Genomic DNA, 13,322 nt, shown 5'->3' on the forward strand with positions numbered 1-13,322 from the left:
CAATCAATAATAATAACTATACGAATTTTCTAATTTAGGAAAAACATAAGATAAATTAAATGATAAAATACGTAACTAATAATATATTCGATAGAAAATATAGTTAGGATAATAAAATTTTATATATAATATCATTTACCCACCCATAGCTTCCAGACGACACTGAACAAGATATATTTGTCCTATGACAGCAATAGATTCGATGACTGTATGGTCCCACTATTTTTCTGAATGTCAGGGTCATCACAGCTTATTATTGTACAGAGATTAGTTAAAAGTTCACAATAGTTCTTTAATAATAATAATAATAATATTCTTTATTTATTGTGGGATTGATCCCTCAGAATAATATACAGGGGTCAAAATAAAAATTAAACTTTATAAAACGTCATAAAATATAATAAAATAATGAATTTGAAAAGATAAAAATAAATAACAATAATTAATATAATATATAAAATAGGAATAGAACAAATAAAATAAAACAATACCTCATATCATAAAACATAAGATGACTAACACTTCTGATATAGATTCGATGACTGAATGGTCCCACTATTTTTCTGAATGTCAGGGTCATTACAACTTAATTGTCTTATTCCATGTCCAAGATAGGAATAAACTACACATTTGATTTTAGCATGGTAATTTACACGCGATGATAAAAACTTTTATATCTCACGAACGGAGAGTACGGTGGGATATTTTATTTTATTCATTATGTAATATTTGCTTGTATGAAATAACTTTATACAAACAGAGCATATCCACAAACACATTGAACGAAAATCCACAAATACTCTTTGCAGGGCTTACTGAATGCAGTGGAGCACAAAAACTGTATTTTGAGTTCGAAAATTTTGTGCTCACCTTTATTCAGTAAGACCTGATGAAGTGAAGAAAATTGGAACGAAACGCTGAATCACATTAAAGAGTTTAATTAATATCGGAGTTTATTTTTGTCCGTACTCGGACCATCTTTTTTTTATTATATTGGTTATTCGATTATTTGATATATTTTATATATCGGTTTCATATATAAATAAAATTATATATTTTTTCAGTAAAATATATATTTAGGTAGATATAATAGGTGTAGTAAATGTTGTAAATTTACATCAAACCGATAATTTTTGACAAATACTTTTTATTTATTGATAGATATTACAATCTGCCACACAGTTGTAGTGATGAATGATAACATTCATACTAAAATAAAATAAAATAAGAATGCAAATAAGTAAATGAATGAAAAAAACAACAACATAATCTCTCTTAAATTATATACAAACAGAAGGATAAACACAATGAACATAATCAAACTGTATGAAAAAAAAATGATATAATGATAAAATAATATAATCTCAAGTCACATTTACATAATCGACCTGAGGATCCCTGAGCCCACTCTATCCCCAAGGTTGGTGGGCTCGACGCGTCACTGGTAGTGAGCCAGTGGAGGCTTAGCAAGTGCGCTAAATCAGCAAACCCTTAACTTGAGTGGAGAATTTGACCATTGCCAGAATTCCGATTATCCATTTTTATTTTATAATAAGTCTGTTGGCCACTGCCGTTTCAACCTTCTAGTAGGTGGGCTGTAGGGATGGGTGGAACAAGATCTTAGGTTTCTTCAAACCGGTAATAAAAATATAAAATGTTCTTCTAAGCCCATGGATCTAAAAGATTTGATAAATAGTGGGTTGGTAACTATAATTATCTCTTGTATAGGGTGTTTTTTTAAGCCCGATAGAACTTGAAATTGTAAAAAATAACACAAAAAATTAAATTGTAATCAAAATTTTTTTTTTATTCGAAAGATCAATACGTGACATTAACATTTGAAAATGATTTCGGGCATATGGGCACCGCGGCTGTTCTTGACGAAGCGCATTCTGGACGTCTAATTTTGGGCCACTTTTTCGAGCACTGCTGGCCGTATGTCACGAATAACACGAACAATGCTGGCCTCCAAGGCGTCAATTGTTGCTGGTTTATCAGCATAAACCAGTGACTTCACGTAGCCCCACAGGAAATAATCGAGAGGTGTCAAATCGCACGACCATATGCGGCAATTTTGCTTATTAACAAACCCGTTAAGCCAAAAATGCGCCTCATCGCTGAACACAATTTTACAGAATGCGCTTCGTCAAGAACAGCCGCGGTGCCCATATGCCCGAAATCATTTTCAAATGTTAATGTCACGTATTGATCTTTCGAATAAAAAAAAAATTTTGATTACAATTTAATTTTTTGTGTTATTTTTTACAATTTCAAGTTCTATCGGGCTTAAAAAAAAACCCTATACTACATTTCATTCAAATGCTAGGCTGAGCACATACAAACACAAAAACAATTTTTCGAGACTTAATCATTTGGACTCAGGGGACCTCATAACGAAAACTCGAATTCGAAATTTTACAGTTACAATACTTTCCCATACTGTCTATTTCATGAATAGCTAAGAAATATTAAGTTTTTCGCCTCTACCCATTTATCCACTGGGGATATCTGTAGTTTAGAAAGTTCAGAACATCACAATCTAGTTTTTATAGTTGAATTAAAATAAATTGAATAAAACAATATTTTACCTTAACATTTCTTCTATAGAGCTAAATGCATTAAAACTTGTAAATGCGAGTTGTAAGAGTTTATGAAAACTCACCTGAAAAAAAAAGAAATTTAAGTTAAAAAACTACATCATTAAAACATAAAATATTTGAAAGAAATGCCAAATATGTGCGATTAAAAAAAATGCATTGAATACCATCCTTTTTCTTTACTTCTTTAATACTAAATGCATTGAATGAACTTTACTCTTCTAATGCACAGAAATATTTAAATAGATACAGTGAATGATCTGAAAAATAGTTTCACAGTTATCCAACGATGGCTGAAATAAACCCGCATTCGAACTACGAATAATAATAAACTAGGCCTTTATTAAATTATTAAAAAATACATTTTCAACGTTTTTATTGATTTATTTTGTATCAGCAACGTTTCGGGCAACCTAGCCATTATCAAAGAAAATCTGTTGATTTACAACTTTAATTTAAATATTTTAATGATGAGAAGATAGTTGGGGGTGCGGTCAGAACGAAACACAAATAAGTTGAAAACACTTATTTAATAGTCCAACGTGTCTGATTTAAATTTCTGATCTCCTACTAGTAGCCCCGATGAAGGCTAGAAATTCTGACCGAAAGTTGGCACAATTAAATTAGTTTTATCAACTTTTTTGTGTTACTTTCTTACCGCACTCTCAACAATCTTCTCCTCATAGATAAAATATTTTAACATCATTTATAAATTTATAATCTTAATATTTTCTTGAGACTGATAATTTTTTAATAAATAATTAAAATTGTATCCATTATAGTCTCAAAACCTTTTATTTCTCTTATAAGTCCGACTTTTCGGCCAATCCGGCCATCTTCAGGGACAATCTACTACAAAACAGTTTCTATTACATGTATGATCCTACAAACAATTCAAAATACTTAACATTATTATTTATAATTTACCTTAACTTAATACAACTTTGAAACCATATAATTTAAACAACTCTAATTTTATGCAGGCTATTCTGCCCAGGTCAAAAACATCAATTTCTATGAAACATTAAAAACATTAGGTAAAAGATATTTTTTGGTTAGTAAGTATATCCCACATATGTCATAAAACAAAGTCAAAATCATTTATAGTAGGTTACATAAAATAAAAAGTAAGTCAATTAATATGTTCCTAAAAAATTTTTACCCAAAAAAATTAATTTACAAGATTTGGAAAATTAACCTTAAAAATAAAACAGGAAATGAAATAATAAATAATAAAGTAAAAAATAAAAAATTTTATGGATGCAATTATAGTGATGACTTCAAGCTGCAGAGCCCGAAGTCCTTCCCTCGGAGAAGTTTATTAATACTTAATAACATACTTCAATATTTAAGTTCACCATCTCGCAAATAATTTTTTTAAAAAATTATTGTAGGCTCAATTCTCCTTTATTTGTGACGTAATAAAGAGCATCAAGGATTTTGCGGATGAACTCCAATAACATTTCTAGAAAAGATCTCGAGTCCATCTTCTTTTCAGACGCCTAGGAGGATTATTAGGTAATGAAGGAGATACCAACCAGGTTAGAAACAAGTGGATTTGGGTGGTTGGGAAGTTTATCATGGAAGGAATGGTATCTGGTTCTGGCTATATCAGCAACTTGATTTCTGAAAAAGTAAGAAGGATTAAGGATTTTGGACTGTAAGGATTGGCTAAGGGAGGAGTTTGATGGTTAGGTAGAGTCCCAGAGCTCAATTCCGTATATTCAAAGGGGTCTGACTATCATAGTCTATAAGAGTTTTTTTGTAGTAAATGGTAAGTTTAGACCGTTAGTCAAGTAAGTCTACTAAGGGGATTCCAAGTAAGTCTTTTTTCAAGATGGCGTCCTAAGTAGCGAATCTGTTCAACAGGCTTTAGTGGGATATTAAAAAAAGGCAGGAGAGTAGAGGTTTACGACGGAGAGTAAAGGTGATCAAGTGGGGTTTGGTATATGATTTATAATATTAAATGGTGTAACCTATTTAATTGTGCCAACGTTTCGGCTAGAGTTTCTAGCCTTCTTCAGGGCTAAGAACAGAACGTTGGCACAATTCAATAGGTTACACCAACTTATTTGTGTTTCTTTTTGACCGCACCCCCGACCATCTTCTCCTCGTACGTCATCCACGGTCAACTATCTCTCATAATTAATTAAATTTATATATTATATATATCTTGTTTGAACAATAAATCTTAGTAGATTTCAACGATTCAAATGGCCCCTGAGAGGTAATTCGGAAGCTAAAAAAAGTAAAAGTTCGCTTTGGTGGTTATGAAACGTGATTTATGGGACTGACAATAATTTAAACCGAAAATTAGCTTTGATGACAGGCCACAACTAATAGTGGCTCTGTCATTTCTCCCCCCCCCCCACCATTAGCAGCACCAGTAGTCACTGTATTACGAAATCAAGTTGCAAAATGCATCTTCAAAGCGTATGAGGTTTCCTAATATGGCGATTGGAACGTCCATGATATTTGTATTGTAGTGAAGTTATGGTCGTACGTGTGATCGGTGTTTAATATTAATTCGTGTATTCAATGAATTAATTTTATTAACAGTAGTTATGAATTAATCATTATCACAAATTCAATTTCAAAGAACATGCATCCGAAATATATTTAAAAATAAATTATTTTTTGATATTTATAACGTTGTTGAAATATATAAAGTACATTCAACAAGTAAATATGTGGAAAATCTACTCATTGTTAGAAGAAGATCTCGAGGCCATCTTCTTTTTAGACGGCTAGGAGTATTATTAGCTAATGAAGGAGAAGCCAGGTTAGAAACATTTATCATGGAACGATTGGTATCAGGTTCTGGCCAAATAGGCAACATATGGAACATGCAGGTTATGATGGAGGACTTAATTTGCGACAAAGCAAGGAGCATTAAGGATATTGGATTGTAAGGATTATATAGAAGAGGAATCCAATGGTTTAGTGGAGCCCCAAAGCTCAACTCCGTAACTCCATATAGGCCTTATTATAGTCATATAAATAATTCTAAGTCAGTCGCTTGTCTAGATGTAGGTAATAGATCAGTTCGACAGGAATAAGTGGAGTATTATTAAAGGATACTGTGAGGGAGGAAGTCATATATTTACGATTAAGGGTAATGTGATTTGGGATATGGGATTGGAAGGTTTGGGATACAATGGGTGGGTTGTTATACACAGATAATAGGTATCATCGACATTCGTGGTGACGATAAATTTAATTTTAAAAATTAATTTATATATATATATATATATACGCTTAACACTGCAACGTATATCTGGAGGTTCTAAAATCCTTACTAATTAGGTAAATAATTAAATAAATTAACACATCCAAGATCAAACGTCAGATAAAAATATACAATATAGAGAGATAAGGATAAAAGGAATTTGTGATTTAATTTAAGTTCACAACGACCCAACTAATCCATCACAAACACTACAGGCTTAAGTATGCCTGTAGTGTTTGTGATGCATTAGTTGAAGAATGGTGTAAAAACTGGAGAATCAAAATAAATCCTCACAAATCCCATCAGATCACCTTTACTCTCCGTCGTAAACCTCTGCCCTCCTGCCCAACAGTATCCTTTCTAAATACTCCACTAACGCCTGTTGAACAGATTCGATACTTAGGACTCCATCTTGACAAGAGACTTACTTGGAATCCACACACAAGACTGAAACGACAAGAAACTGCTCGTAGATTCCGATTGCTACAACACTTACTTGACAAACGCTCTAAACTTCCCATTCACTACAAAACATTAGTATACACTACGATAATCAGACCAATTTGGACATATGGAATTGAGCTCTGGGACTCCACCAAACCATCAAATTCTTCCCATATCCAATCGTTACAATCCAAAATCCTACGTAAAATCCTTGATGCTCCTTATTACGTCACAAATAAACTCATTCACAAAGACCTTAACATACCATTCGTTGCAGATTTGACCCAAAACAGATATGCGTCTTTTCATTCCAAACTCCTTAACCATCCTAACCCATTAGTTCTTAATCTTTCTTCCTTAACAATCCCTGATAATCCTCCGAGGCGTCTGAAAAGAAGATGGCCACGGGACCTTCTAATTTAAATTAATGTTTGAAGTATGGTTTCTTCCCAAGATTTTCAAGTGTATATGAAACATACTACATATTTACCTATTGTATAATTTTGTACAGTTGTAAATTACATTAAATAAATAATAAAAAAAAAAATTAAGTTCAAGTATTAAGGATTTGGCCAGAATCACGCCCGACCGCCAGATTTTTCTCTAATTAAGGGTACCTACTTTACTAGACTGGGTGGACCCCAGAGGGCCACCAACCCACTGGGCTGACTCAGGGCTACCCGGATACTTAGACTGCCTTACCATTCAGCTAGCCACTCCCACTATATTTATGGCTGCGAAAGATACTTGTTTGAGCTTATCCGACGTTTCCTAATGGCGTGCCATTTTGAAACCGATATAAAACTGAACAATCTAAGAAAAAAACAATCTAAAGAAAAAATGTTAATGATAGTAACATTACTCACAAAATTAAGGTTTGCAAATGTGAATGAAAGAAAGAAGAGAAGTGGTTAGTAAGAGTTTTAAATTTAAGAAAGAATTATATAGAAGAATTTATAGATGGGACAAAGGCAATTAGCCGGCATTTTTAAGTTTTTTAAAAAAGAAAATGACAACAAAATAAAGGTATCCTTGAAAATGACCTGAGGGTCGAAACGTTGGAAGATTTTGAAAAGAATAAAGTTGAGAAAAAAAGGATCAAATTTGTTTTTAAATAAACTAAACCACTCTCAAACAAGAATATATTAATAAAAATTAATCTAATTACTCACAAAATTAAACAACAAAATGAAATTAAATTATTATATAATTATTCCTTCCATAATAAACTCCCTAACCACCCAAACCCACTAGTTTCTAACCTTGCTTCCTCTTCCATTCCTGGCAATCCTTCGAGGAGCCTGAAAAGAAGATGGCCTCGTGACCTTATATTGTAAAATGTTTTTAGAGTTCTACTACTGGGTAGTTTCTCTACATCCTGTATCATATCATTATGTCATTATGATCAAATTTACTTGTTGTATTTTTTATACTGTTGTAAATATCAATAAATAAAATTAAAAAAAATTATTATATGTGTTAACAAAAATATATATCGCGATAATAAAATAAAACTGATTTAATTATCAGTTGTCATGTTTGTTCCAATCTGACAGTCCTGACGAAGCCCTATAAAGTGGAGCGAAACGTTGGTAAACAATATATATTTGATACCTTTATTAACCACTGCCCGGACTATCTTCCTACAATCTACTTTATACGTTCAACTTCTTGAGTCATATCTTCTTCCAATATGATTTAATAATCATTTATGTACAAGATAATAAATATTAAATTTTTTTTTTTCGGCCCAGACTCCCGTTGGAGTCCTATACTGCCTAACTTGGTTGGGGGTCAAAGTTCCTCATTTTGTGGGACCGCCACTCAATGAAAAAAATCGACGTCCCAGGCCGGATTCGAACCGGCACCGCCAATAGACATCAACAAATTCGTAAGACTGTGTCTTAACCACTGAGCTATGGGCGGCCCATATTAAATTTAAGTAATAATAAAATAAAAACTCATTCGACCTATATAGAATATTGACATTCAGCCTTGGGAACTCCAAGCAGAGCCTTGCCATCCCCGTGTGGAAGGCAAGGCATGGCTCCAGAGATCATAGCGCTTTTCTCTCAGCCACGTCACTGGAATTGAGGGACAGTACAGACTGAATGAGAGCAGCATGTTTTATCAATCTTAAAGCTAATTTAATTTGTGCTTAAGTGATATAAATGTTTTTTAAATATACCAAATATAATCTAAACTTGATTTATTTTTCTGTATTGCTGTCTAATAATTTAAAATTCCGAATACGTCAGTTTGAAAGGTATAACCGTTCAAACTGCCGTGGGCAGGGAGTGTTTAATCAATAAATTATTTGGATGTTGAGTGGTTCCTAATCGCTACGACGCCCCTTTTGGGCGTAGGAGGAAGCAGTCTTCTGGATTGGTCGGTGATTTACATCAAGGTTTGGCCGGCACCGATCGTGGGGGGAATGCGATTCAATGTCACAACCGATCCTTCCAAGAAGGAATAATGTTGATTAGTTATTCCTTTATTATTCAATACATGATAAATTTTAAATAATCTAATGCCGTCATAACAACTGAGGAAAAAATAGAGTTATAGATCGACTAATTAGTAATCAGTAAAACTAATTCAAATAATTTTTTTTACGAAAAATTATTTTTTTTAAGTTTTAACATCAAGGGTATTCATGATGTATTAAATTTAAAAAGTTTTAACATGTTATAAGTATAGGAATGTGAGCAACTCGATTTTTTTTAAATATTTATTTATTGCTATTTTCAACTGTACATTATAATACATATAGTAAATCTGATCTAAGTTAAATTTGAGTGTTACAGGCGTGTAGAGAAACTACCCATTAGTAGCACTCTAATGATATTTCACATTAGCTGGTCTCGTGGCCATCTTTTTTTCAGGCGCCTCGGAGGATTGTCAGGAATGGAAGAGGATGCAAGGTTAGAAACTAGGGGGTTTGAGTGGTTAGAGAGTTCATAATGGAAGGAGTGATATCTGGTTCGGGCTACATCGGTTACATAGGGAACATTAAGGTCTTTATATATAATTTTATTTGTGACAAAGTAAGGAGCATTGAGGATATTACGAAGGATTTTGGATTGTAAGGATTGAATACGAGAGGAATTCGAAGGTTTAGTGGAGCCCCAAAGCTCAACTACATATGTCCAGATTGGCCTTATTACAGTCATGTAGATCAGTCATTTGTAATGCGTTGGAAGTTTAGACCATTTGTCTAGTAAGGTAGCGGATCTGTTCGACAGGGGTAAGAGTAACATCATTAAATGAAACTGTAGGGCAGTCAGTAGGTTTACGACGAAGGGTAAAGGTGATATAGATGGGATTTGTTGGAATTTATCTTAATCCTCCAATTACGATACCATTCTTTGAGGGCTGTGATATGGAATTGGAGATTTCGGGATATAATTAATGGGTTATTATTAACAGCGAGTACACATGTGTCATCGGCATACGTGGTGAGGATAGTGTTAGGATTGGTTGGAATGTCAGCTGTATAGACGGTGTAGAGGATGGGACCAAGGATACTACCTTGAGAAGCAACTCAATTTAAATTATATGTTAAATGCATAGGAGCTCCTAGCAGATTTTCTGGGCGACTTATTTTTAAACTTTCCAACTGGAACATTCTAATTATTATTTTTTTCATTACTTCATGGAAGTTTTAAAAAAGTCCAGAACAAAAAAAAAATTATATAATTATTATTAATACTCAATAATATACCTGAATATTTAATGTTTACAACCTCACAGACTATTATGCTCAAGTATTGATATAGTTAATAATAAGTTTTAATATACGTGGTATTCATGATGTATTAAATGTAAAAAGTTTTGACATGCTAAATTTTCTAAATACAGTATTTTGAGCAACCCGATTTAAAGTACATGTTATTTGTTAAATGTAGTGGATTTTCTGTAACCTATCCTTCAAAAATCAACCAAACCTTTCTCCATTACTTCATACCCATACCTTAGAGTTTTAAAAATGTCAAAACAAAAACAACATAAGCCTTACATGAACTAGGAGTAACTAACATATCAAAACGACAGTAGACAAAATAGTGTCTCAGCTAGTCTGTTGCCTTCTGTCATTATCCATTTAGCAGACCTATTAACATACTCACAGCCATGTTAAATGTTATATCGTTTTAACATATGAGAGAAGGAAATATTTATCCATTTAACAGGTTGTTAACTTATTAAACTGCTGTAAGTTGACAATTGTAAGGAAATGCGAGTTTTATTTTGTTTTGTTCAGATGTCATTTATCTTATTAATTTTGTTATTCTATTGTTATGTAATCTATTATAGTTTATTATCTTTGTATCTTAATACGTTATCTTTGTAATCTAGAATTTAGTTATGGCTCCATAAGGCAGAGAAAGAGTTAATTTTCAATAATTTTTTTTTTATTATTATTGTTATTATTATTATCATATTGACATTCTGTTTCATATTTGTATAATCTACGGATAGTTTATGGGAATGTCCATGAACTAGCCGGAGGGAGTTTAGGCCTAAGTGCCATTAGCTGATAAGTCAAATTAGCTAATCTATATAGATTCGATCAGCTAAGGAGGTTCTCCTATAATAAAGTGTATCACAACCTTTTTTCCTTTATATATAATAAAATAAGTTTCTATTTTGTTGAAACGTCAAGTTTTGTTTTCCTATGAGGGATTTCTGGCCCTTTTAAGCCGTGAGTGGGAGCAAGGGAGTTTGGGAACAAACAAGATGATGTATGAACTTTGTCAAGTGTCACTTCCCACTTAATATCCTCCCACACATAACATGGATACCTAACTAATCACTAAGCTTTTCCAAGCAAATACAAAATATTTTATTATCACCTGATTTTTATTTTTAAACTGAAGATTATATCATTTAAAAGAACATTTTTAAACAATATTTGTTTAATTATTTTTTATAAACGTAAATATATAAATTTACATTTAATATAATTTAAATGCAAAATAAGATATATTTTAAATGTATACAAAGTATATATTATGTGTATAAAGCTTCTCAACTGACATCAATAGAGCATTGAATTCAAACATTAACCACATATACCGATCACACCAGTTTTAACCTACTCAAACCTGAAGCATATTTAACATATAGGTTAATTAAAAAAAAATAAGGTGCATCGGCCAACTAAGAGTAGGAAATCCGGAGCATATCAAACTACACCACGGAAGCAAAACCATCGCTTTGAAGGCAAACGAACTCTGTCCATTCTGCAAAACTTATTTCAATAATAGTTTGTACCAAATCCTCCTACATTGTTCAACCTTTGAAGAAAATAGACAATATATCTTAAAGCCACCCATATCCGTATCTTGCGACTTACAAAACATTGAAAATATATTGAACATTGATAGTGAAGCCAAATTGAACAGACTATATATTTACATTGTAACAATATGTAATAAGTTTAATTTTTTATGTGATATATAAATTCTATTATGTAAATACTTTTCGAAGCCAATTAATATCTTCATTTATATCACGCTTTCGTTTATTTAAAAGAATTCTCATTATTTTAAGTTAAATATAATGGCGCAATGAATATTTTGTTATTAGTTGTGTATTATCCAATCTGTTTTTTTTTTGTTTATTGTTTTTGTAATGGAGCACTAGACTCAGGTTTTGTTTTATAATTATATATTATGTTATGAATTTGTACAAAATGTTGTCTTTCTATCTATCTATATTATGTGTACAATATCTTGTTTGTATATGTACAAATACTTAGGAGTAGAATTTTTTTTTTTAGCCATTGGATTTGTCAATGTGATCCCAACACGTGAAGACGTAGGCGTTACACTCAATTCCTGATTTACGTCATATGCTTTGGTTAGACATTTCCTTCTTTGTTTTGGGGTCAAGGATTCATTCTCGGCACATGTTGTACTCCTTTGACGGGATTTACTATTTCTATTTCACCAATCTTTTAGACATTGCTGAAATGAGAAGACCGTCTCTAATATGTATGTGGTCATTGATACTGATGATTGGTGTGTGAGGAGGAACTTGGTCAGTAAAAAGTACACAAATCAACAAAAAAATATTTATTTGTACCGACGTTTCAACCTGAATTCCATGCCTTCATCAGGAATACAACAGCAAAAGAAATAACAACTATTAGGAGAGAAACAAATAAATTTTGAAATATACACAACAATGAACTAAGCATAAAGTATTTGATTAATAACAATAGAAGTAGATATTTGTTGATTGATAACAATAGAAGATGAAATATAATTTCATAGAAGTAAGAATTATACAAAATAAATAATGAAAAATTAAAAACAAAAAGTGTTGTAGAGTTAAACATAATTAAAGGTGGAGGAGATATAAGTAGTGCCTAAAATAATGATGAATGAAAGAAAACGACATAAGTGATTCAATTAGCAAGAAAAGAAAGAAAAATATACATTCAATGAAAGAGAAATGTTACAATAGGGATATTCATGATCTTTAGTTTAACATGTTAAAGCGCGTTAAATGGAAAAACTTATATTAAATGGATAAACATTTCCTTCTTTTGCCATGCTAAAACGATATAACATGTAACATGATTGAGAGTCTGTTACTAGGTCTGTTAAACGGAGAATGACGTCACGAAACAGACCATTTGAGCTTGTCACCGTTTTATTTGTTGTGTTAGGTTACTTACACGTAGTTGGTGTTTTATCTTGTTTAAAAATATGATCAGTAACCAAACTTTAAAACGTTAAAATCCTTCGTAAAATCCTTAATGCTCCTTACTTTGTCACAAATCAAATCATCCATCAGGACCTCAATGTCCCAGAATTTGCCGATTTGGCCAGAACCAGATACCAATCCTTCCATAATAAACTTCCTAACCACCCAAACCAACTCGTTTCTAACCTGGCTTCTCCTTCACTACCTAATAATCCCCCTAGGCGTCTGAAAAGAAGAAGGCCTCGAGATCTCCTTTAGAAATGTTTTTGGAGTTCTATCAATGGGTAGATTCTCCACACGATTTTATCATGTCATTATATCACTTACAGCGAATTTAC

General features: G+C 32.2%; 1 protein-coding gene across 1 annotated transcript in view; it reads right to left on the reverse strand.

Annotated features, from left to right (window-relative positions):
• Positions 1-2,513: 2,513 nt before the first annotated feature.
• LOC106684304 (Krueppel-like factor 9) overlaps positions 2,514-13,322 on the reverse strand; it is a 312,382-nt gene continuing 301,573 nt past the window's right edge. Inside the window, exon 2 of the mRNA XM_067046571.1 lies at positions 2,514-2,662. Coding sequence (XP_066902672.1) covers positions 2,649-2,662 — 14 coding nt within the window. The 3' untranslated portion in view covers positions 2,514-2,648. The remainder of the gene's footprint in view (positions 2,663-13,322) is intronic.

This window comes from Halyomorpha halys, unplaced genomic scaffold (assembly GCF_000696795.3).
Source record: "Halyomorpha halys isolate HHAL.00 unplaced genomic scaffold, Hhal_1.1 Scaffold568.1, whole genome shotgun sequence".
Classification (NCBI taxonomy): domain Eukaryota; kingdom Metazoa; phylum Arthropoda; class Insecta; order Hemiptera; family Pentatomidae; genus Halyomorpha; species Halyomorpha halys.